The following is a 27,029-nucleotide window of genomic DNA, read 5'->3' as shown; positions in this document are numbered from 1 at the left end:
TGGATGAGCGGCGGTAACATCCGTGGCGGCCTCAATCCTGTCATTTAACTTTGATCGATTTTTCTTGTGAAGCTAAGCAAGAAGCGGAGTCCCTAAAACACCACCGAAAACAATCCATGACCTAAAATACTATTCGTGAAATAACTGGTAAAGTTGAAACTTCCAGGGCCGTGATTCAAAATTTCGCAAAATAAATCGAATTATGTAAAAGGTTTTTAAAAGGACACCTTCATCTATAATGCAGATTGAGTCGCTTGAGTTAGCCTAAAGCAAGAATAAAAATACTAAGAGAGATTCACCGTTGGCCTCTATTCTGAAAGCACAGAAAATGGACTATCATTTTTTTGTTCATATATATACATGAATTATATGATGACCTCTATGAATATAGGGTCCGTGTCTGAATCAAGAATTTCCCTTATGCTTAGCTTCTAAAATTGTATTCAAACAAAAACAGATAATCAGATTTTTTGCATCTGGTTATTCCTGACGGTGATATTTATTCAGTGTAACTGCAACTTCGGTTAGGAACTTAACGCACTGATAGGTCATCTCCAATGTCCAATAGGCCCATTATAATGTAAATAACCCGAAATTTACTATAATATATAATACAATAGTATTATATATTACAGTAAATTTCGGGTCGACAGCGAAAACTTGCTAAAATACGAAGGGCTAAAAATTCAAAAAGTACAAAAAAGTTCAAGAAAGAAAACCGCTGAAGCTTATAAAAACAACGTAATAAAACAACTGCTAATTTCTGTACCAAAAAAAATGGCTTTTTGAACTATTTTTATTAATTTTCGAGCTTTGAAATCTAAATCCTGTGAAGGATCTTTCGGTTTGTCTGATAAAGTTTTTCTCGGACTTTTCAGAAGCCGAATGAGAACAGATAACATCGTATAACCGCTGATTATGGGAGAAAATTTTTTTTAAATTGTTCGGGGTTTGTTCAGCACGGAAAGACTCAATACCCATTGACTTTATCATCGACCTTACTATTAATGACCAGATTATAAGAACAGGTGCCCGGTTGTTCGCTATGACGAGTTTGCTGTTTTATTCTAGGAAAGAACTAGTCTCTGTGTGGTAATAGAAATAGTTCATTAACTACACTAAACAGCCCTCTAAGGTTTTCCCCAATTCGTATGAATCACCACCATATATGTTTATAGAATAAATGTAAATAAAAAAAAATGTCGTAGACAGTTATCTAGAGCCTGGCTATATACACACATATAATTATCGAGCTTCTGCGGCGTAGGCACTCCGTTCAATTGTTTTATAGATACGGCCGGCTTATTTTGGTTTTGCTGGCGTCACCAACCCCACATAAAATGTTTTGACATCCCTGCTATTGCAATATGCTGGTACGGTCACTACCGTCACACGATATTGTATTTGCCACCAAAAGCTATAATAGGTCGCCGCGGTAGTCGTAGCAGGTCGTTCGCTGATGGGGCGCTTTTGTTCACCCCAACTTCAACTGAACTTATCCGAACGGCAATAGCGGCACTGTTGGAGGAAAGCTGCTAATGGATTGCGCGCCGCTCGATTCTGGGGGTGTGGCGGTCGATAAAGAAAGTCTACACAGAACTGTCTACCGAAAAAGTGACGTTCACCAAAATGACAATAACGATGATGATAAGGATTCTCCGGCGTTTTGGTGTGTAACGATAAGAACGCTCTGACGGAAAACAATGATACGAAGCAGGCGGGGCATCTCTGATGGACAGCGTTGCCGCGAAGCCAATGCAACGAAGCCGGGGGCAGTACGGTATAAATAATAGATATGCCTGCGCTAGCTATCTTCTATGCATCTATACAATCTTTTCTGTATTTATCAAACATTGGAAAGTCGTGCTGGCAGCAGCCGTCAATGGCTAGCAATGGACCTAGCGACGAACCCGCACTCAACTGATTTTTATTGTTAGTGATGACTACACTGATGTTCCGCCCAGAGCTAAGTTCGACGCACCGCATTAGATACTTCTGCGCCGAAACGTACCTACTTAAACAGATGGCAAAACGCGTATGTTGTCCTGTCTATTGTACGTGCGCGCGTGCCAGTCCAAGTGCGCCTGAGATGGGAGGTTTTTATTCGCAGAGGAAGGGAAAAACAACCACGACGATAACTCTAGACTGATTACCACTGGACAATATAACGATACAATGTTGTTTGAAGAGAGGCGTACATCGGCGATAATTAGGCTTAATTATAAACGTCATTTATCGCACTGTAAGATCATTACTGAAGCTCACGCGGGCGCTCCTACAGCCCTATTGCGACCCACAGCGGCGACAAACTCTGCTGGTCGCCGGCGACAGCGGGTTCTGCAACTGGACTGTAGAGAAGGCGCGAGGAAGAGCAGTCTGGGTAGCAAAAAGGCCAACGAATCCTTCTTTAAACGTTGTGGTCGGCTGTTTTGGTCAGCGAATTATAGATTTTTCGTGCAGGCGCATTCTTTCGTCGACAGACGTACAGCAGTCACTCTTACTGCCCTTGTCGCTGTCGTTATTGCTGACGCTGCTGTTGTCATTCGAGCGCGCAATTAAATCACATTCTGTGCCATCATCTACCCACACCAGCTACACAAGCGGGAAAAGCAGTACACGCAACAGCTGCTAGGAGTGCGAGAGCTTCAGGCTAAAAATTTGGTCGATCGTTGGCCAAACACCGTCTCGACTCGTAGTGCCACCGATGTAGCTGTGCAGGACGCGACCACACAAACGACTGGCGGCCAGGTCCCGGTGCAGGTCGGCTTCAATGTGAACCTCGTGACGTTGGCTGCAGCATCGTGCCCATGACGATCCAGCAATGCACAAACGGCACTAGCCTCGCCGAAGACGCCGCACCGAATCGAAAGGAGCCCCCGAAATAATGCACCAGTAGGTGTACATACACCAACCCCAGGCATAGCGTGTGCGACGGCTACCGAGCTATTTCGGGGTGATACCCTGTGCATCAAGCCGGTGAAGTCAACAGCAGCAATAGCAACTGGCACCGCTGCTAGCCGTTCGTTGGAGCTGTTTGATGCTGATGTCGTCTTTCGCGCAAAGCACTAACACGGCTAAGTGTACGGTCGCCTACCATATTGATGGACCGTCGCGCGGTGGCACTCCAGCCTTTTCCGTCTCCTCTGCCTGTGGTATAGTTACATACAAAAGCTACCACCAAAGCGTCGAACCCGCGCGTCGTGGTTCTTGAGCCGCCGCTCTTCATTTAGTTGCTATGCCATTTGTTGTTGTGGTGTTCGAACGAAGGCACGTCAAAGGTGAACGCTATAGACATCGTCAGATACTGAACAACACGTAGCAGCAACTGCAGAAAAACGACAGCAGCAGTAGCAGCAGCAACACTATAGCATTGCTAGCTCCAAGCTATCCGCCGTCATCGTCAACGTTCTCACCCGCTTGGTCCAATGCCTGGGCTATCGAGAGCAACCCAGCACATTATGGTCCTAATTCTGTGGCTTCTGTTGTTGTTGTTCAGTACGGTGTCTTGTTGTGACATTCACTCAGACGATCGAAGTAGACGTACGTAATCACTGTTACGTTTGTCGTCATACAGATTGTCGCCCTCGCAACTCTGCGCCTGCCGCGCCATAATGCTCTTTTACTGCTGCTGCTGCTGCTGCTACCGATGTTTATGTATCAGCCGGATAAGGCGTAAAACTATACATTGAGACCGTAATAACGACGAGGAAGTTTCGCGCACGAGATGAGCTATTTTTGCACACACTAAAAAAAGTGGCATTTATGACAAATATGGTACTGCCAGATGCAATCGTTGGCACATTTATTTCAGCTAGAATATAATGGTAACGCGTATCTACATAGACTCGGCAAAGACAAACTATTGTTATACTACGACGCCACTGGCAGCGCTAGCAACAGCGGGAAAATTCTGTTAGATAGCCGTTGTAATGAGATGGCTATGCGTGGAGGACTGGAGAACCTCGAGAGAGGATTGGTCCATTTTTGCGAAAATACAAAAGCGGCCTTTCGCATATTTCGATGAAGGATTATACCTTTGTTGACCGCATCGACCACTGACAACACCGGTCGATTTTTTCTCAGTTTACCACTCACTGTGCCAATACGCAGGAGTGCGAGTTAAGGTGCCAGTGACTTCGCGGACGTCTCTTCAGAAGCGAGAAAATTCAAATAAGCTAACGTTTTCTTTGACCTCCTTCCTCCGTCGTTTACGCTATCACTGATTGTCGGAATCGAGTAAAATTCATATAACTAGATGGAAGCTGGTTTAAGAAAAAATGGAAGTAGTATGGTTTTTTGCTTTTGCTTGATTGACAATTGATGCTTAGGCCTTGAAAACTTAAACTTTAATAAGCCCTTGTGCAGCTGTTACGTAACATTCGAACTGTTTTCAATAACATGTTGCATTGCCGTGTTGCTCGACTCTTATTTAGATGTTATGGAAGCTGCGGTGCTAGAAAGAGTTTAACAATTTTTCCTCTCTGTTCCAGGCACATTGCAACGGGTCATCAAGCAACAACAACCCCGTGATCCAGACAGACTCCTAGAGCCTCCTGTGAAGATAGGATCGCTCCCGTTATAAGCATCGGCACCCGTCTTGCCGCGGCATGCTCCTAGGCCACGTTAATCAGCGATAAAAATCTTTGCGTTGCTTTACAGCTATGGCCGTTAGGGGAGATGGGGTTCGATGACAGCCTACAGCTGTAAAGTCGACCCGTGGCGTTGCGTACCTCCGTAGCTTGAAGGGGGTTTTCCAAATCAACTCACCCGGCAATCACCTTAGACCAGATAAGAATTAATTACAAGATCCGTACGTCACCGCCGTATCTTCAGCAGTGAACCTATGATCAAGAGATTGAACAATAGTAGCGCAATTTTTCAGTTTATTATATTAACATAGTCGAAAGGTGGATCTTACGCGTACTGAGCAAACTCTGATGAGGTCAGCTGATTTTTCGAATGTAATGAAAATGGCTCAAGACGGAGTCACCTTCATCTTCCTACAACCTGTGACATTATGTACAAACATAACTTGCCACGAACACCATCGACACGCCTCAATGCGTTGATGCGTCTCAACATAGAAGACAACAATACTGCAGTGTTTTACACTTGGATATGGATCACCGTCGTAACGGTCGTCGTTATCGTCCCAATATATGAATAATAGCACGTAAACGGTAGCAAATTTGACGGTCTGCCGGGCAACGGAGGCGGCTCCCTGCCATTCACGACTTATAACAAAATATTCCCTCATTATACGGTGTATGGAGAAGTAGTAAGATGTCGAGTGCACTTATGCTGTATATTAATTTCCGCATGGCACACATTAACGTTCGGGCCCACCTGAACAAAGTTTTACACTCTGGAGCAGTCGACCCTGGGCCCAGACGTTCGTTGCTGTCAACTAAGAAGTTTCATTTGCTCACGTGGTTGATTCAACTAAGATATATAGACATGCAGACGCAACGCGCCCACACGCAGATATATGTATGTATGTAGAAATCATTTATTTATTTATACATTTGTACATAAACGTAGAAGAAGTAGCGAAAATTCTAATCCCTTAATGAGGACCCAGAATGAGTGAATATAACAGAGGAGTGATAATGAGACTAACGGTATAATAACAGTCAGCTGCTGAAAGAATATCTTTCGTTTGACAGCTAAGCAGAGAGACCCGCGAACTACTAAACATTGTCTTTTGTTTTTCCTAAAAATGTGTATAGTCATGTACGACCAGAGCCTCCGATGAAATATACAACAAACGGGACAATGGCACCCCTCGAAAATTCTTTTAAACACGTTTCCGTAATACACGATTACACTTCAATGACAAAAATTGTTCCACTGAGTCCCGATAACGGCCGATCATACGAATTTGCTGAGCCGTTAGCTACGGATACATGGGAAACCATTGCTTGGTCTCGTACCAAACGACCGATGAGCCAGACGCAGCTCGGACTACGTCAGCGTTTTTGATACAGTGGCGCTCGTATAGTCTTTGTTTAGACGAGTTGACAATGAATATACTAATCGTCTGTCAATGCTGGAAAGAAAACAACGATTGTGTTACGGGGCTATGGGATCAGCCGCGACCAAATTCTCCACTAGCGGAGAGTACTTTTTTTCAACGGACATGAACGGGACATGCGCATGATTCTGGCTGAGTGCGAAGGGTGCAAGTGCAGATTTGAACAAAATTGTCAGCTAAGAACCTAGTAAATATACTGGTAGACCTTATAGATATTTTAAAAGCGAAGGTATTTATTAAACTATTATATAAACATATTATACATACATATGCCTAACTGAAAATTAGGAAAGAGTGTATATTGAAGCGAGTATATGGATACTATACTCTAGCAATATTGTCACAGCGACGCGAGACAACGTATCGATCGAGTCGTGGTGGTCATAAATCATCATCATCAATATAGACGACGAAGCAGAATCTAGAAAAAGCAAGCTGTGCAGCAAACGCCAATGTTACTTGCGCTTTGTATATGCGGATAGACGAACAGTTTAGGAAGGAAGAAAGAAGGAGCAGGAATAGATGATGATGATGATGATGATGATGATGATGATTAATTTAATAAATGTGTGATATCCTCAAGGAAATGTAACCAAAAAATTAAAAAGGGGTCATCATTTTTACGTTATTTCTGAGTGTCACGAGGTAGTGGCGTCCCCATTGCGAGCCGGCATAACTCGTGTCATTTCTGTATGCGGTTCTCGTGTGATTTAGTTCGTCGTTCGTGAGCTCTTACGACATTGCGCCTAAAACGGTGTAAAGCTGTCTAGAGTCAAGAGTTGTCGGCGGCTTCTGTTGGAGTCACTGTTAGTCAGCGTTGGGGCCATCGACAAGCGCTGCAGTTGGCCGCGATCGTCGCACGGCGCTCGACCTATTAGAGCGGCGAAACAGATACCTGCCATGCCAGCGCTGAAGTCACCGAAACCGGCAAAGCGACTATCAAAACGGTACTCTCTCCTCCTCAGCCGTTAGCGAAAATTCTTCCTCGAAATTCCTCGATAAATCAACGACTTGTAATCTTCTGACTCGCATCTCTCTACGCCTGTCTCATTTTGCTCACAACGGTCAGGGCAGGAGACATTTACTGAAGACTAAATATAGCAAAGACCGCTACAATGTCAGCAACATCAATAGCAGAGGTACACCCCCACCCGCCCAACAGTTAGTTACCTAAGTAAAGATGGAAACTTCTTTGAAACAAGCTCGATTTAATAGGTGCTTGACGATATTATTCGTGGCTCGAGTCTTTTTAGCTTCGTTCGCTTGCTTCTATCATGTTTCTTCTGTTTGATCTCTTGACCCAAGTGAGTGTATAAAAGTAGAGTGTACACTTCATCTGCCTGCTGGCGGGTCGTGTCTCCCGTAAACGACATACGTGCGTCTATTAGCGCGACATTGAGAAAACTGCCCAGAAAAACAGATGACCGTAGTCAGACGAAAACTTAATTCAACCAAATATTGGCAGCCAATGGGAGATTGGTAAAGTTCATCGGTTCGCGTTTCTAAGTTCGGCTTGAATTCATGGCTGTTTGATACTCATACTGAAGAGGCGCCGGAACTGAAGTAGACTTCTGAACAAGCTGGCGCACGACAGTTCCCAATGACGGAAGGTGAATTTAAGGACGCCATTACAATCCAGAAAGTAAATTCTACTTACGGCCGTATCGAGTAACTAGAATCGATAAAATTTACAACTCAAGTTCAAAATAGACTACTTACGTACATCGACAGCCCCGATTAGGATAATACCCGCCACAATAGGGCTGATTTTTTTAGTTTAACCTTTATAACAGTAATAGAAAAAGCTCTTCCTCTGATCATAAGATTCTCCCGAGTGACACCTACATAATACATGCGTTTACAAATAGACTCATAACTTATTATTTGAGCTTTTTATTCTATAAGATAGCCTCGAATCGAAGCCACTTTAGCATTTATCTATGAAGATAGAAACAAAACAGTCAATATATTTGCGATACCAAGTTTCGTTATATTTAATTTCTAATTATTTAACTTACATCATCATCTCACCATTACGTAGTTAGGTGGTATGGTCATTGTCATCAGAATTATTTATTCGGTTACATTTGTTTCTATCGAGGTAATTCCGTTATTTGTGCCCCTTTGCATCTGCCATCTGTTTCGTTATTTATTTTTATTAATGTGTTTAATATAACTATGACATTGACGTCCTTTATTTCTCTTCTCTATTCAAGTGTTCCATCTCTTGCTTCGTTTTCTAGTCTATTATATCCATATAGTAATATCTATAATAATAGCATTTCACGGAATGTACATCTTAATAAATATGAGGATCACGCTGCTGCTCTCTTGTTGTCTCCCCATGTGTATATATATATACGCTGAGCCAAGCTGGTGGCAGCTATAGGCAGAAAAGGTGACGGGGGATACAGTGATGGCATCGCCGCTATTGTATAACAGTGTATGCGTGCACCCATCATCCACTGCGTTCAGACAATTTTAGTTGACTTCCTCCACGATCTGCAATAGTCTAATTGCAGAACCGCCATACGACTCGGTGTTCGATTTTTTGCAGTCACCATTTCTACAAACTCTCCCACTTCTTCGTTGAAATATATTATATTCATACCTCGTAGCGACCCAAATAACAGCGCAAATGTTAGGTCCTATTCTCATAATTTTTCTCATAGTCAATCAATATACACATTTATGTATAATCGTGTATATATATATATATATATATATATATATATATATATATATATATCAATTTTTATGGTGTTTAGGTATTTCCTCTGGTCAGGTGGCAATTGTCTGTACTGACGATCTGTTTCACTGCTGTATCAAACGTTCCGATGGAAATTCTGCGTTGATGCAGACGACGGCAGAGAGAGAGAAAGAAAGAAAAGTAGACCTCCAGAGAAACAAGAGCGGTCAGCAGGTGCTTTACGGAAAAAGGAACTGACGGAAGCGAGAGGAGGTAGGTAAGAATGAGCGGCGGCTGATGCTGGGTAGACGGAAGGAGAGCGAAACAGGGACAGATGTTTGCGCGAGCTACGTTTGAGTAAATCAACCGATCACACTGTAACCGGCTCTTGATTCTCTTATAACTGAGCTAGTGATTGTTGCTCCTATTTTAGAGATTGATGCTGTTATTGGTTGAACTAATATATCCGTATTTCTATATATTTTCATATGTTTGGTGCATGGGTGTATATCGCGGCTCCTTTTCAATCGACCTTTGGTTGGCCTTTCGTCGACAACTTCTCCCGCTCCTAGATTGTGACAATCATCGTCATTATTAGCGTCATTATCATTGTTCTTGACGTTACGAAATTCTGAGTTGAGATTGCATGAATATTGCCCCCAGGGTTACGCGCACTATCATCATGTTTTTCTTTAATTTATATTTATCGTAGGGCGCTAGGATAGGTAACACGGGTTTAGCCTTCTACTTCCAAAACCACATTACACACCATTTCCTATACATACACGCACTCACGCCTTCACCCTGCCATCATTATATACCATGCTCGTGCCTACATACTTATCGCTCCTTTTATTCTGTATTCATCATGATCTGTATTCTACGACATTTTATGACTGCAATTACTATAATAATAATAATAATAATCTGTCTTTTCATGTATTTATATACTGTCGTCAATTCTATGTCATTGTCTTATTCTGTCGGGTCCGACCGCATCTGACGTCACTGTTCTGAAGTTGGGCTCAGACTGGTGCGGGCTTGCAGCCCATAAAATTTTAATCGATCCAATCACACCATTATCATTGCCACCGTCCACTGCCATGTATCCGTTCCTGCATGTTGGTACGGCATATGGCTGGCTGCATATAAGCATTGCCAATAACGTTACCTTCTTCTGAACATCGAGCTTTTGCTACTTTACCCTACGCCTTATCTCCGTCGCGGACAATTCATACGACAGACAAAATGTACGCACATATACACATCGAATCGAACGCGCTCAGTATATCCAGGAACGTGTCCTTGTTGTTACCACAGGGCATTAGTCAGTAGAACATACATGCGATAATCCCCGGAGACCAGCGCTGTTAGCCTCGCGGTTCCGTGAACGAATTTTTCCATACTTGCCTCGTCCATCCACAGTTACGTAATCAGATGGATGCTTTGGGTAAACTCGTAGACGTACACATATCTGCGCCGTGGCATAGTCACCGTAGCAGCTTACCGTATTTATATGGTTTTCGTTCTTTTCAACTACATTTTCTAACCATTGTCTCTAGTTCCCTTCATAAAAAATCCTACGTGTAGACCGAGTAGAGTTTTCCTATTGGCTTTTTAGAATTCGTTTGTGAAATCAGCGGCTTGCTTAGCCCTTTGACAATTCTATTTGGCGATCTAGAGAAGCTGCAAGTGATCGATGTAATAACTGACAAAAAAAAATTTAAGCTCTTCCAGGAGCGCTTGAAGACTAATTCATGTTATCGTTGAGCCTTGCAAAATCTGTGTTACCGCTTTACTCTAAATATTAACAAAAAACATATTTTAGCTAAAAGTCAATAATGCAAAAGATCCCTATTTAGATTTCATCAGATCGACACCGATCATTTTTCGGTAAAGATTACACGACGACCAAATTAGCGTGGTCGTTCATTCCAGCTAACTTGAAGTCATTGCACAGCTTCCAAATCTGTTTGTGACTAGATAATCATCAGCACAGGGTAGATCACATAACATGGCAGTTTTTGTAAAAGAAAATTATTTACTGAACTCTTGACAAATGCTTCTCAACAATGAGTAATAATAGTACAGGGGCAATAATTGCTAACAGCTGCCCTTAATAACCATATTGCCGTTGACACTTGGATTTGAACAAGAGGACCAAATGTTACTCAGGGCAGGACGAAACGAGGAAAGCGCTAGATTTCGACATGCTTTACTTTAGTTCGTTGTGTCAGAGACAAGGCTATAAGGGCCGGTTATAGACACCGCGTTTCCTATCTGAGGATCATAATATGTACTCGTGAACGTAACAGATCGCACTCCAGAATCCTAACACGAACATGGCCAGACGCAATAGTCGATGACTTCCGGAGAAGCGAAGATGGTTTGCTGCAAAGAATCGTGTCGCCTCGATTGTGGGAACGGTTAGGAAGGGTAGTCTAAAACAGTTGGTAATCAGTCATCTCTCGGTTGAACGCACACACGAGCACATATTCACTTATGGCTAGAAGTGACCCCTTGCCCTTCAAAGTATCCGATAATCTAAATAACTTAATATTTTTTTAATAAATAAATTGCACAAGTATTGCACTGGCTCCACACTGTTGACAGCGGCCCATTTGACTGTATTCAAGCCTCACATCGCATTACCAGACCGTATCAGTAGTAGCAGTAGTAATAATAATGCTGAAATATTAGCCACTCCGCCGCTGTACTGAGTGCTTGCATTATTTTTGTTGTTATTACTAGAATGACGACACTCGGCCACAAACAGTTTGTACAGCGGGTTACTAATAAATAGCAACATTGTTATTGACATTAGTTTCTTCATCATGACCATCAGCATTATCATCATGATCACCACTAGCCAGATATTTTGCAGTTCGTAGGCTATACAGCGCCTTTCCTCCGATGTATCTCTGGTCAAATCGGCCAATGCCCAATACTGATACTTGCAGCTCCCTTTTCCTTTGAAGCTTATTAGTAGCGAGAGAATTGCATCCTTTGTTGAAATTCCCGTTCAAGCTTCGTCCTCTCCTTATTGATTGATTGATTGTATAGATGGGATTGTAGCGCACAGCCTGTAGATATCCTCATGTGCGCCGTATCAAATCTTTTTTAAATAAGTCTTAGCATCTTAGCGATACCGCTGCTATCTTGTTCTCCTCCCTTCCGTTGACTCAGTTCGTTTGCTCCCAGGGCCGGCGGATAACGTTTTGTCCTTCGGGGCTGAGCTCAGTCTCCTGAACCCTGCCAGCCTCCTGCTATGCTTGACGCGCCGCCTCAAAGGCTGCCTGCAAATCTTCAGGGGCCATTGATAGAGACACATCCTTTGAGCTGGCGCCGGCGTCACCGCTGAACGAAATTGAAACAAACACCATTGGGGTCAGTTAATATAGTATGCTATGCTAATGTTGGCAGTTTTCCCTCTCGGAACGCCTATTATTGCATGCCACAGTGGAGACACTTCTCATTTTTTAAAAGTTAACTTTAAAAACGGCGTTCTAAAAGCTGTGCGCGCTTTCGGCAGATACTCACCAAAGAGATCTCATTTCCTCACGACGCTGCTTCATGAGTGTCTTATACTCGGAGATACGCAGCTTCTTGCCGTCAACGATACAGGTCCTTTTGGGTCTGGGGCGATACCTATAGTCTGGATGCTTTTCCATGTGTAACTTCGAGAGCCGCGATTGCTCCTCGTAATACGGCTGCTTCTCGGCGTTACTCATTGCTTTCCAACGAGCGCCGAGAATCTTAGATATATTCGAATTGTGCATATCAGGGCACGCTTTCAGAATTTTGCGACGCTCATCCTTGGCCCACACCATAAATGCATTCATCGGCCTCTTTATGTGCTGTTTCCGATCTACCGGGTCGCGCCCTGCTCGAATCACCTTAGCGCCAAGGAGGGGGTCGGAACTCACTTTGTCCCCACACTCAGATGATGAGCTTTCGTAGTTCATGTCCTTGAGTCCGTCCTTGATGTCGGTGAGCCCGGCAGCTAACGTTGAAGAAAACACACTAGCTTCCTTACCCGCAGCTGCACCGTTAGTCAGTGGACCAGGGAGAGCGCCGCCGCTTCCTCCGAACATTGACAGAAGGCCATCTGTAAGAAATGAAAAAAAAAAGGTTTCAGCCCTGTGGTGCGCATTCAGTTTCTTCATGTAACCTCAAATCCAGCTCAAGTCCTCCGAAACAGTAATAATTGAGTCGTAGCACGTGATTGATTAATATAATCTATTCTTTCAAAATGTGTTCAATAAGAGCTCTACATACTTGTGGCGAACGGGGACGTCATTTGGGGTAAGTTTGATGTAGGGCTGAATGTTGGAGACGTAGGAAAGCTCAACGTTGATGAACAAGACGTGTTCACATACGGGAGAAAGTTCTGCAAGAATTAGAAGTGTTAGACATCCTTGTCCTCTGGAAACAGATAATAAGTGCGTCATACGATTCCGGAGTCAAGCAAATGTTGTCCATCAATTTTTTCCAGTTACTCAATTGGGAAGGATACTTACTGAAAGATGCTGCAGCTGGTTGAGATGGATGTCTCCTCCAAGCGAATCCAAACTAGGAGGTATAGCAGTCATTTTGGAGGGCGATGGAGATCCCAAGGGTGCAATGGGGGACACGCTGCAAAACGAAAAGCCAGCCGAACACACATACACACAAACACACACACACACACACACAGCCAAGAGCTCGATTAGTCCAATCCCAAGACGATAACTAGATATACATCTAGATATGTATGTGTAGTAGCAAATCGTAGCGGCATCTGTATATCGGCGCGGGCTCGGCATATGTCCCGTAACAGAAACTGCTCAATATCAACCAGGAGCACTATGTATTTAGCCTGCATCGACCGTCAGCTCGACTATTGACAACAACATTAACGGGCTTGTATCAGATCAGTCAGGTCCTGCCCTTCCTCCCACTGCTATTTTTCCTTAATCTCACTTTGCTTTGGAGCTAAAAGCTACGCGAACCTCATTAACGAGCCTAGTTGACCTAGGCCAACAGGACAGCTCGCTACGAAACATACTCTCTAAAGCTTAAGTGAATCTCCACTAATTACTCAGGAAAAGACTATCCTCAAAAGCCAAACATCCCAAATTACTCTCAATATCCAAATGAGATCGTCATACAAGACCTGTATCATATACCCCGCGGACCAACGCGCTTCCCAAGATTAAGAGCCCATAATAACCCATTCGGAAAATGAGCTGGGCGACAGTTCCAACGGGTCTAAATACAGGCTAGCAATCTTCCAGTAAGATCTGCGCCCGAGTCGAAAGCTCCCAGGAGCATTCTGCTTACGGCTGGTGTTGGTCCGAATTGTCGCACACGGAATAGGACAACGCCGCATGCCTAATCATTTCGTCGTCTAATCCAGCTCGAGATTGTTCCGCACCTTTTTCATCTATTCAGAAGAAACGGTTCATCCCTTGGTAACAGCTACGAGAAGTTGTAGGGCTGGAGTTCTAGCGGCGAAGACTGATGATGCATCTCCGCGTTTCCTGTGGGAACCTGAACCTAACGTAGTGAGCACCCACACTTATAGAAATAGTGGCCACTACGGATAAAATGAGACATACATAATAGCTCTCTGGCCGTCCTAGCTTTATCTCAGCCGTCGGATACCGGCGGCTAGCTGCAGTAGAGAGAAGAGTGCAAAACCTTGTTTCGTCCCGACTCTCGAACGTTCACTTTTCACGGCTTTTTCTACGTAGCGGTCACAAGCGATCCTTTGCTGTTGTCTACGTGCTGCTTCGCTCCTATCGCGAGTAACAAAAGTCAGGCAGAACAGAAAGCAGAAAAAAGAATCTGCACATGGGAGACACAAGAAACAACTGACTAGTCACTGTCTCGAGCTTACATCCCGTTGGAAAGAAAGGAAAGCGAAGCTCCGAATCACGAATCACCCCAGCTATGCAATCCCGAATCAGTCACTAGTGACAGTCCAAAGAAGCCCTACTGGGATGTACAACTAAGAATGGTGCACTACTGAAGGTACCAATAGAAGCAACAATTACTAGCCTGTGTTTCATATGCCGTGCGCTATATGGAGCTACAAACGTTGATTCACTCTCTCCTCTTTCCCCAACGAAAAGATCTCGTTTCTAGTTAGAAATAGCTTTTGTGGGCGCATCAGGGTATAGGGAAATCCCTTGCTATACATTGCTAGTCCATTGGGTGTGTGTGTATGTGTATGCATTTGTGTGGTTCTGGTGGGAGCGAACTTCTTTAGTAGAAGAGCTGTCATTGTCCGCTGCGCAGGGTCTGTCCACTTCTTCCTTTGATTTAAGTTATTAGGATAGAAAATGAATGAGGAAGTACACCGCATAATTCCGTCTTTCCTATATTTTTATTTCTCTAGCCTGATTCATAAAACGAGAAGTTGCGATGTAGACATGCTGATTAGACGGCGGTTTCCCTTATGATTATTGTCATAATCTCATTTTGATGGTTTGTTCTTCCTCTATCCTAAACATAGGTATTCTCTCATCTATCCACACTTGTTATTAAGTCGTTGCTGCTTTCTCATCGTCCTAAACTTCTATACTGAACTCAGCCGAAACTGGTTCAGCCACCACAATAGGTGAGATGTGTCCTATAGGTGTGAGTTAGAATGCTTCATTGTGGTCCAGCATAGCTAACAAATGTGCTCGATCAACGGTAATGGGCATGAATCGTGCTAATAGCGTGTGGCGTTGACCAGCCCAGTTGCTAACCGGACTTACCGCCGACAGGAAGGGCAGGGGAGAAGGGGCAAACAACCCGCTGGCCGCGATTCCACTACACAACCATTGATCGTATGGGATATAGTTCTACTGGACGAAACCAGAGTACCATAGCTCGCTCTCCTTTCCGTTTTGAGAGAAAAGTTCTAAGTCATAAAAGAGGTACTATAGCTGTGGCGCCGCGGCGAGTGAACAACCACAACGCGGTCCTATACCGTTCAACGTTCATACTTGTAGGCTTTCAAGCGCTGCAGCGACAGCAGCGGCGACTGCTGAATCCAACTAGATACAACATGATCATCATACCTGTTTTCGTTCGTACATTCCCATCGCTGTCTCTATCGTTCCCGCATCTCTTTCTCCCGTCCACGCTCATTTCTCTACTTATCATCGTGTGGATTCACTCATACGTTTTCTTTCTAAGCCGTCAGGTTGCAAGCCATTTCCCGTCTTCTTTAGAAACGAGAAAGCCTGCAGGCCGGGCTGAAGTCAGCCAAGTAACCACCTCTAGATGTATGTCCTATAGTACAGAGCGGTTTCCGTTCGCGACGTCAGCTATGTTATAGTAGCAAAAGAGAGCTAAACTGACTTGCTACTTGTGACGCCGCTACCGAAGCGGTTCGCCAATATAAAACAGCATTAAAACTTGTGTCCCGAGGATGGCGCGCTGCCATGCGCCCTGTGTCACGTTCAACTCGCTGCTGAGCTAAATCGAAACCGGGTCCGAAACCTGGAGCCTGAAGAGTCCGAGGGCCCGCTCGTAAACTGGATCAAACCGCCATACCGATGCCTCGGCCCCGCCCACTCACTCTGCGCAGGCAAACGCTGTCCCGCGTTAGGCTCACCCCATCCTATTGCAACTGCTACTGGAATCAGGCGAACCCGAATCAGAGAGCGAACCTGAACATGTACCCCTAGATAGTATATAGCAATAGGGAAAGAAAACCCTGGGGCCAGAATATAGGGCATCATCTCCAGACGACCTGAAGCAACTACATTTTCCTCATGAACCTCAAGTTGCTTGCACGGTTGTGCAATCACAGCTTTGTACCAATCATGTATGAATCTGGACATGCCGGTAGCCAGGGGAGCCGCAGAGAACGTCGGCTGAGTCGCTATTGCCTGTAACAGGTGATGGAGCTACAGAGTCGAACTTGTTGTCGTACTTATGGCTGGAACAGCGGGACGGGGGAAACTAAAAGGGGTGCAGCCCCATTCGAATAGGTGCAGCAGCAAGGGGCTGCTCTCACCCCTGGCTACAAATCTGTAGCAGATTATAATGGCCGTAGTAGTGAGCACAAACTTTTCAACTAGACCGCTTTAGCAAGACACACGCCCATAAATATGTGAAGGTCTATCACCAGATGGGAATTACACGAAGTTATAATAAAAGGTCTAATCCATAATAAAAATAATAGCGACGATGACGATGTAATGATATTACAGTACAATCACTTTTGCTATAGAAGTTGCAAATTAGAAAGTACGCATTTTATTGCAGCAATAAAAGCTGGGTGGGATTCATCAATGAAAAAACGAAAACGCGAAAATACTTCAACGTATTGTATCAGGCTCGTTAAGATTTGCGTTAATTCAAGGGCCATTGGCTTCAGGTAATATCTGGGCACGAAAAATTTAGGGTTGTACCCCTGGACCCCTAATATATCTGTATACAGCTGTTCGTCACTTTGCAAATTGAATGTGATCAAAGTCTGTTCGAATAATGAATAACTATTGAATCTGCAGGACCGGCTCTCTCGCTTAACGTTGCCAGTCCGATATTTCTCGTAAACTACATTTTAACCGGTTGGCCTCGGAAGGGACACATTAACTCAATATTGCTACCATATAAACGAAAGCGTTTTACTCAATATGACTGGTCCATTACCACAGGAAACGGAAATAAACGTTCGTTTTTTTCTTTTCTGGAAATAACAATATGTTATGGTGCTAGACGAGACATGAGAGGTCTGTGGGTGCTCGCGTCTTTGTATGTGCTGAATCAGATACTATAAAGCTTTGCTTACAGCGATAGGCTAAGGCAGCACTACCAGTTGCCGCTCCGTCCCAGCTAACAGGCGTGAGTCTAAGTAATAACCCATTTTTAAGCGGAAGACTCGAAACAAGCGGCCACGAAGGCGACAATGCTTTAATGGGCTCACTAGCATCCATGCCGCATGTTCTGTTACACGAGCCTATGATAGCTGGCGGAACCGTTCCAGAGTAGCGGCGCTGAGCGCCCATATGATGCGCCCAGAACCGAAGCAGTGAAAAGACATGCCAACAGAGTGGATTTTTTAACACTCTACGACAAGCATGCCAGTTATCCTCAAAGTGAGTCATAGCGGCAAGTTGCAAATCGTTGCTGACCGTCTTAAAATAGAAGACAGCTTTTTTACTAACAGACGCTCGCCAGAGCAATTTCAAAATCGTCCGGAAGCTTTTATAACATTGGCTAACTCAGCTAGTTTTCCAACGGGGATAACTACCTAATACAAATATCGCCCGTAAAGCTTAACCATCGTAGATGACCAACGATCAGGCAGACGCTCTCTTGAGTAGCTTAAATAAAAAAATAATTTTTAGTAACATTAATAAGCCCTCAGTTTTGTTCTTCTTTATTCGATATCTGGACACAAAAAGTGGGTAACAATATTTCATTGCGCAGGAGATATTTAATATGGACTGTGTCCGTCAAGTTTAGAACCCCATCACCCAAAAAATATGATAATTCTCAACTCAACTAACCTCTTCGGTCTGTCTTCTTGTAGCAGGCTAGTTGTCGCTAGATGGTTGTTATCATTATTGTGTACGTGGCGACGAGCGATGCTCAGCAGGTCGGGTTGACCCGCCGGGCCTTGTGACGACTCGGGACCCTTCTTGGACAAGTTAAGCGGCGCGTCGTCAACTCCAACTCCACTGGCTGGAGTGGGCGTAACGGCAGACGAAGACGATGTTACCGGAAGAACCGGGGTGCTGGGTGGAGGCGAAGGTGATGGAGAACCCAGTACGGGCGTTTTTGCAGCACCACTTGGAGCTTGCGGGAGCATCCACGGAAGCTGCAATAGAACAGAAAATGAAAAATGGTCTCCTTTCATAATTCGCGAGTATTTAAAATACCTTTATATCGCAGATGCAAATACAGACCGGTTAATGCAAAATGACAACGTGTCTATCTTTGCTATCCGCAAGGCTAACTAAATGGCTCCGAATCTCCCGTGCCTTTCGGTTTACAGACATATGCGCCCGTTTCTCTTATCGACTTTTAATAGTCAATAGGTAATAATGATGCGCGGAACTTTTAATGAAACACTGTGAGATAGAGTCAAGCTTATGAGCTGGTGTTGTTTCTATTTCTAAGAAAAAAAAAAAGGCAAATTTTAAATGTGAACCTCCCTTAGCGCTGCTGCTATGATCGTATAGATTATCTACCAATAAAAGTCGAAGGTAAAATATAAAATGGAAAGAATTTTGTTTCAGTTGTAAGCCGTGAGAAGCAGTAGATATGCACAGTATTTCAGGACTCCGATTTCATAGCCTTCCTTCTTGGAGCCGACACCTGGGGGGATAGCGCCTGTTCCTAATCTTGTTACTAACGATAGGAGGCAAATTTTAAATAAGAACTGAAAGAGCGACCTAAGAATAGACGACATTCGGCGGTTTGACTGGAGGACACGAAGTTTAGAGCAAAGTAAGGCAGGTTGCCAAGTAACGTGTATTGCGAGACGGCTCTAAAAAGGCAGCTTGACCGTTAAGGGGTATGGGGGATATCAAGACACGCAGAGGTGGGGAATAGAAGGAAAGATCAAGACACACAAACTGATGAAGGGAAAGAGAAGAAGCTTTACGCTGAAAAGAGATGATATGAAGGCTAAATGTAATTAGGCTGCTGTTCCAAGGCACCGCTAAATCAGCTAGCTCTGTAGAATTGCACGCTTCTCGGCAGACTAGCGCGTCACCGGAGCAAGTTATATCGGATCGTATTTGGATCCCCCTCAAGGATTCCGGTCGAAGTTGCCCATGGAAGCAGGTCTCTTTTTCTTTTGCAGCACTCGTTTTGTTCGATCTCTATACATAAAGTGTTTTATCATTCATCGTAGTTGCATTATCGACAAAACTATGCTCGATTTTTTTTGTGGCATACTCGAAACGCTTAAGGCCACCGTAATCGAAGAGCTCGGGAAGCTCGCTGGCATACGCACCGTAAGCAACAGAACAGAATCAAGAAAAATAAAAAGAGGAGCAAAGAAACGGGGAGTAAGTGAGGAAAAATCGAACTTCAACTTAGAGCCAATTTCTCCTGGATACTTGATCTTGGTGTAAATGATAATTTAATTGGTGAACCTGGCTACGTCCTGCGATTGGTAGTTTTACTTATCTGCTCCTACGTCTGCCGCCGTTAAGACGGCCTCTCATCTCGCAATGTTCGTTCGCATAAAAATAATTAAAGCATGCCGAAGCCCTACGTTCATCCCGTAAGCGGCAGAACAGATAGTCAAAGCACGAAGAACTTGGACGGATCCCCAATGTTGTTCGGTTGGTGCGTTTTTCTTTCCCCTTCGATTTACCGTTAACGAGGTCTTCGCCTCGATCCACTTCTAAGAGAGAATCAGCTCTATCGTCAATATGAACAGACGACCTCGTCCCTTTGGCTCCAGCTATGCACCTCAGAGAAGTACATTAGGGATTTGGGGAACACAAAGAATCACTAAGTGACTCACAAATCCCGTCCCAGGGCTTTAGCTCTAGTTTCGAGTCTAACTATGGGGTCCTCTGCAGATTGTGCTTCTGCCCCCCTCGCGCTCTAAACTTCTACTCCCACTCTCTTAATATAGGCGAAAAAAATGGTGACGAAAAGACAAATAGATGAGAGCCACAACTACTGCTGATGCTGTATGTGTGTCTATATTCTATATGTGCCGTACATCTACCACCCTGTACTTCATGTTTTTTAGATAATTTTTTCTCTATGTCGTGCATATATTGCTTCAGATGTATCAATTTCATGGCTAGAATCGAACTTGTGCATGGTACCTATTTCTCTATACATATAGATTTGTATAGAGGGCACGGCACCTAAAAAGGGACACTCTTTTAAAACTCTATCGAAATAATAAAACTCTATCTAAATAAGAGTACATATTTCAACAGAAACGTTTACATATGTTAGAACTGTCGCTCTTCGCCATTATGTTTACTATGTTATAAACTACCATTTACAGAGGGTGCAGAATTTACTGGGGTGTTAAATCGCCGACGAACTCATTTCAATTGTGTGCTTTACAATTCTTCGAATGTTTCCTTGAGCGCAAGAGTGGTCGCGTCGTCGCTGTTATGTGAAAACCTTTTTGGACGCTTACCTACTTTCTTTTTGTTTGTTTTTTCTAACATTTGTTTGATTTTGTTAGTTACTATTCTCCTAGAAAAAGTCCTTAAAGTCTCCGATTTTTAGGTATAGCGTCAAGGACTATCCCTCATTAGCAATCTAACCGGAGTGGATCTTGTTAGTCTGATACAGGGTTCCCCCAACAGACCACTTGGGGTTGTGCTTGCTCTGGTGACGCACCTAAAAAAATGCGGTAGATCACGTCGTGGTAATTTATTGGGTTTAATGATTTATTGAGTTCAAATTGGGCTATCCGGCTGCCATATGTGCTCATCGCAAAGCATGTTCGTATTCTTAAACAGTCAATTTCGTGCTAATTGGTTTTTACGAGTCCGCGCACCACCCTTTTAGAAGATGTGTGATATCAGCTCTTGACGGTTACCTAACAGTTTGTAAAACATATAAATAATTTTTCCTCCCGAAGCGTTTACTTTTCGGCAAGAAGTAGGGTGTTGTAACGTCTCCTTCATTAGACGCCGTACTCGAGATACGAACTCCTGCCGAAGTTTTGCTTCTATCTACAATAGGTACATCTTCTAATCGTGGGATTATTGCATCACGTATAATTTTTTTCAGGGAGAAGCTGGTGATCAGCTGTTGCTTGGCTCTTGATAGTGTGGTGCATCAAACAGGGCCGATCAAATTCCTTGGCGTATTCTCCTCAGAGAGCATCTAGCTGGATCGTTCGACGTATGACGTACGCCTGAGGTCATCGTGAACAATTCACAGCATTGTACGCTCACTTCCATCGAATTTGTTTACTAGCGCTCTAGCCGAAATAGAAGGATTACTAGGAAAGTATTTTCGACGGCAGAGATTGACTTCAAAGTCCGCGCTGTTCTCTTTTAGTCATGGGTTCTCTGTTGTATTGTACTGGAACCTACTACAGCCACATGCGCCTCCATGTGACGCCGTACATTGTATAGTTCGATCAGTCGGAAAAAGTAACTAGGGTTTCGGGCAGCGTCTACAGATTAGATAATAGATCATCTTACGAAACGATATATATGGTGCATTTTTTTTTATTGCGGGTTCGTCTCTTTACCCCTACGCCACCGGAGCAGGCCATCTATAGCTCAGGCCCATGTCTCGCTTTCTCGTATCGGCTAAGTTCATTCAATCGACAATTTTGGAACATTGCAACCGTTGCTGCTTCAAAAGCCATAGACGACGTATTTGCTATTTACGTGTCTTTAGTCTCCATCTAATTGCCGTTAGGAGCTTTTGTTGGCGTCATTACTACTGCTGCAGCCAATCTAGATTCGACTGGTGGCCGTTCTGCATGGATTCATCCGACCCTTGTTAGTGATATTTCCATAAAAGTATCACAGAGAACGTGTCACGTTCATCATACAACTATGCGTTTTGTGTTTGTATACGTATATGTATAATCATGGAGTGATTATTTCGGTTGCTAGCTAGCCAGATCGCTCGTTCGCCTGCCGGCGTGCGCACGCGCATACAACCCCACCAATCGATGATACGTCGATACTGCAAACAGATGCGGCCGACCATCGCCGCAGTGGTCCGGCAGCAACAGTAGTAATAGTCGTTTAACGATTCGGACAACGAAAATAGCAGCAGCAGCTACGTTAGAACAACGAGCACCAGCATTGCATAGGTGTTACTGCTAAATACAGAAACTCGTCGGCCGCCCTGCATCTATACATAGTAGGTAGAGTAATACGTTCATAATCACTGATCGCAGTAGTGGCGTGCCTTAATCGTACGTTGGTCTCTCCGTGTGTGCATGTAGGTAGAGAAACGTAGGGCCGTACTGCGAAAGCATTTGTTGCACCTCGGACAGCGGTGAGGCATCAGTGGTCGCAAACAACGTCTCAATTGATGTTTTTATTCGTAAATATCGATATTTTTACCGTTGTAAACGCCTAAATGTTTCCTTTAATGAACTGATACAACTGTTATGCTGCTCGGCATGTTACGTCAGCCGTCGCTGCTGCACGGAACGATGTCGCGTCATTGTTGCTATGGTTGGCTTTGCTTACTCGAGGATAGAATCATTGTCGTCGCAACTATAATAAGGATAAACGATGCTATATTTCCATTTTCCGTACTTCGGACAACAGCCTCGTTTAAAAGTGATACAAGTGTACATCGCAGTTAGGACAGACGAGCAGGGGAAGCGCGTGGATCCACTGCGCGCAAATACGTTCCTTGTCCCTATTTTCTTCCTTCTATTCCTGTCTGCTGTGTTATCTTGAATTCGGTTAGATAGAGCAATAACGTACACCAACAATCATCATTAAACTGTTCATCAGAAACAGGTTAGCGTCACAACTGTGTATGCACGCACAGCGAAGGCAACCGCAGCAGTAGCAGCAGCGGCCTGAATAACGAAGTCCTATTTGTGAAAAGAAAAAGGCAACAAAGTACGCCAGTAGAGTGGCCTGGGGATCCAAACATATGGGATTATCGCTAGCATGCAAAAATAAATATGACAAATGGATTAATTGGCATCTTTCGATACATTGTTGACGCGAAAGTGACCACAACCCGTCTAAGGTCACAGATTACTGCTAAAAGAGCATTTTTGGTAGAATACGTAAAGTAGACATTTTCGATCTTTATGCATGGCGTTGTCGGGATGCCGGCGCAGGTTATATCAGAATGAGCGATTATTTTACTGTGAATTTAATAGATCATTGGTATAAAATCGTTTTGCGGATATTTACGATCAGAAAGGGTGCATAAAATAGAGATCAGGTTGACTACTCGACGGCTCGAAACTTTCTTTTCTGACGGCGACATCTCTTTAGGAGGGAGCCCGTTAATTAACGTTAATGTAGGTCTCCATACGGACGGCTTCCGAAGAGCCCATGAAATATTGTCATTAGGCAAGTCAGAAAAGCCTCAATGGAGTTCGAGTTTGAAGAGTTCGACAGCTTCTCCAAATGGTGCAAAAAGCCATTTGTACTAATCCTGTATCATTAGACACAGAAGTTAGAGACCATCTTGGGAAAAAATAGAGTGTTTCTGCCCGATCGATTATCTAAATGGCCTCCAAGTGTCGCTCCTTTTGCATTTTTTATCATTTGGAGATGTTACATTCATGGGACGCTTGGCTTGTGATACCTCACAAATTGACTGTGGTGGAGTTTTCTTTTCTAATCAAAATTACGTTTAGCGATATCGCTTGATGCACAGTTACTATTAAACATCTATTAGCGTAGTAAAAAAGGTAATATTTCGGAAACGACTAGGTTTAGGTCTCGGATCGAAGCTGTCAATACGAATCAGAACTGACCTTTACAAATAACACTTTTAGCATATAGCCGTAAACGTTTCATTGAAGTGTCTGCTTTTGTTTTGATCAAGTCTTACCTACAAAGCATATATATATATATATATATTTTTTTTTTTCGTGTTTTAATATATCCACTCATCGTGACATAAATTAATAACTAACTTTCAATGAGCGATCAGTTACACTATGTCCATAAGAAGTTCGTCTCTACGGCTAAAGGCCATTCAAAGATCACGTTTGTCTAGCACAGTTATAGAGTTCCGTGGTAGGCAGCGTTCGACATGAAGGGCCTGCTTGTTGGACATAGTGAAATATTGTGATTATGTTATTATTTTAAAAAACGCATTACATGTGTGTGGCAATCGATTACCCTTCATGATGTACGCCATCAAAACCATTCTGGCTGGTTTGTTTTTTGTAATCGAGCGTGCGACCGAGAGCTCCCTCTTGTTCCACATGTAGCGTATGCTGTTGCTCCAACAAACAGCAAACATCGATAAATTAATATTGTACTTTTACCTAATCTCTACTCACTATGTCATTGTAGCATCCCTTATTATAGTTATCGATAATTAACAACACGCTTTTTAGTAAGGCTAGTATAATAATGTTAGTAATTGTTATTTTATTAGCCCCAGCGTGTCTTTAATATGATCATTTGCGTTCCCCCCTCAGATTCTTCTTATTTTTTGAATAGGACACGGTGCTGATGCCATACTACAGAGTCGTGACCCCGTCTATTCTGTACTGTGTGCGTATGTTGTTGGTACGATGAAATCCGACAAACGAGCACGCTCCTGCATTTCCGCGATAGTGCTGCTAGTGGTAACTGTGACGATGTCAGCTACTCATTAAAGCTATTATCCCCATGGAAATGTAATGACCGTTTCACTAAGACACGATGATAATAGAATAGTTACTAATTGTTATTGTCCTCTTGTCGTGTTGGTTCTTCGTTGCCACCCCACCGTTTCATTTTCGATCAGTCTCGTTCTCCGAGTAGATTTTCCTTTGTTTTGCTACTCCGTTCCCCAACAGTTTGCGAATCACTAACTTTTCTACTTAATCCCTCTTTTGATTTACTAGCCTGTTCGGATCTAATTGAGCCCAGTATTACGCTCGGCTTATAGTGAAAACGTTCATGTTACGTCTATGTGCTTGCACACATCTAGATGAGAACTAAATCCTCGTAGACAGATATTACCCATTAAACGATCTGGGAGCTCTTCGTCGGATCAAATCGACAAACACCGTCAGAAGATCAAACTCCACATATCCTAATGTCAACGACACGTACAACTAAAAGGGCCACTGAGCACGTGCCTTCATAAAAATTTAAGGCACCACGCTCGACGTCAGTGACGGATGAAACAGCTGGAAGCGCTAATCTATAATAAATGCTGGTGCCACTCTGATTAATTTACATAAGGAAGGACGGAACCTTCGCAGGCAGGGGGTTTAGTACTCTCCGTGTTGACGGTGCTGAGAACATGTGGCGACCTTCACGAGGAAATTAGACACGACAGTAACTTCGTTGAGAACAAAATGTCTTTATTTTCATCGGTGCATGTGATGTCGGTCTAAAGTAGCTATATAGATAAGGCTAAGTCAAAGAACAAGGTGCGTGATGTACTAACGCGGTAGAACACGTCGAATCCAAGAAATTCTAAAGCGACATTGGATGGCTGTGCAGTTCGAAAAAACTTGCAACTATATATGTCATCGATCGATCGAGCGAGCGAGCGAGCGAGCGAGCGAGCGAGCGAGCGAGCGATCGATCGACCGCTCCAAAAAGATCCCTCAGCTTCACTGCCGCTATTGCCGCCATCGGGTCGTGCTGTCGCTGTGCTTGTCGTTGTTTCCAGTTCTGCTGGGTCGTCAAAGTCGATCGGTGAACTCGTCCCCTCCCATCCCCTCGATTTGGTAACAAACATTTGTTGCCGCCGGAGAGGAACTCGCAAAAGCTCTTCGTCTGCTCTTGCCTGTCTCCTGCGCTGCAACGCCGTCATCACTACGGCATGCTGAGACCCAGCCTCAGACAAATGCAAGCGACACGTTACACAGCTACAGTAGTAAAAGAAGCAGCGGCTGTTGCCGAGACTGAAGAAAGGGGAACAAGAAACAGAACATGTCGATGATGATCATGGCGACGAGGATTTGGATGGCCAAGGTAAACGAAAAAAGCAGACCAAATCAAACACGGCGAATTACGCTGGCTTTCTTACGGCGCAGCATAAACGGCGTCGGCTACGAACATCGGGGCTGTTCTAGCAGCTGCTGCTGCTTTACTGTCGCCACCGCAACATCCCGAGGCTGCCGACTAGTTTCTGTCCGCCTGCCTGTGAGGAGTCAAATGTGACCATGATTGCTCGCTTTTTTGCTTTTTACTGCTTCTGCCGCCTCGTTGTCATCGTCGTCTCCACCCCATCTAATCCAATTCCAGATTTAAAAGTTCACTACGGTATCCGGCTCGCGGTGTGAGACTGGTTCGCTGCATTCTTGGATAGATCGATGGATTGAAGCCAACGTACAGGTGTTGATTAACCTTCATATTTTTCCTCGGTCGAGCGGTGTATGTCTGCCTGTTTTCTCTATCAGAAATCTTTGACATTACAGCGACGACGAAATGATGAAAGCCAAGAAATCAGAAATGACGAACTGATCAGGCAAATGCACACGTATAGGCATAAACACTGCCCGATACCTAAATATGCACACACAGATGTCGTCAGAAAGGTTGTGTCCGAAACAACAACACCCGCCACACAAGAGACCCAACAGCTCCACCTATGGAATACGCAACGGTGACAACAGCAACAACATCGGTGCAAGGCAATGCGCTGAAACCAAATTCTGCTTGATAACATGTTAAATTTCTTTTCATTTGGCTGCGTCCTAGAGAGGTTGAG

General features: G+C 43.9%; 2 protein-coding genes across 11 annotated transcripts in view; one reads left to right on the top strand and one right to left on the bottom strand.

Moving 5' to 3' along the window:
- The window catches only part of LOC111249118 (uncharacterized), a 200,731-nt gene extending 194,078 nt beyond the window's left edge, over positions 1 to 6,653 (top strand). For all 4 annotated transcript variants that reach the window (XM_022802524.2, XM_086988489.1, XM_086988492.1 and 1 more), the window contains one exon: positions 4,491 to 6,653. The gene's annotated coding sequence lies outside the window, so the exon portion shown is untranslated. The remainder of the gene's footprint in view (positions 1 to 4,490) is intronic.
- Positions 6,654 to 8,001: 1,348 nt separating this feature from the next.
- Positions 8,002 to 27,029, bottom strand: part of LOC111249806 (uncharacterized) — a 106,461-nt gene continuing 87,433 nt past the window's right edge. For all 7 annotated transcript variants that reach the window (XM_086988493.1, XM_022804146.2, XM_086988494.1 and 4 more), the window contains 5 exons: positions 18,218 to 18,528; positions 13,244 to 13,358; positions 13,002 to 13,113; positions 12,264 to 12,831; positions 8,002 to 12,080 (listed from right to left, as the gene is read on the bottom strand). In XM_086988493.1, the coding sequence (XP_086844619.1) occupies positions 11,990 to 12,080; positions 12,264 to 12,831; positions 13,002 to 13,113; positions 13,244 to 13,358; positions 18,218 to 18,528 (1,197 nt within the window). In that variant the 3' untranslated portion in view covers positions 8,002 to 11,989. The remainder of the gene's footprint in view (positions 12,081 to 12,263; positions 12,832 to 13,001; positions 13,114 to 13,243; positions 13,359 to 18,217; positions 18,529 to 27,029) is intronic.

This window comes from Varroa destructor, unplaced genomic scaffold (genome assembly GCF_002443255.2).
Source record: "Varroa destructor unplaced genomic scaffold, Vdes_3.0 BEIS01000004.1, whole genome shotgun sequence".
Taxonomy (NCBI): Eukaryota; Metazoa; Arthropoda; class Arachnida; order Mesostigmata; family Varroidae; genus Varroa; species Varroa destructor.
Note: the sequence above shows the minus strand (reverse complement) of the source record. Positions and strands in the feature narration are given on the sequence as shown.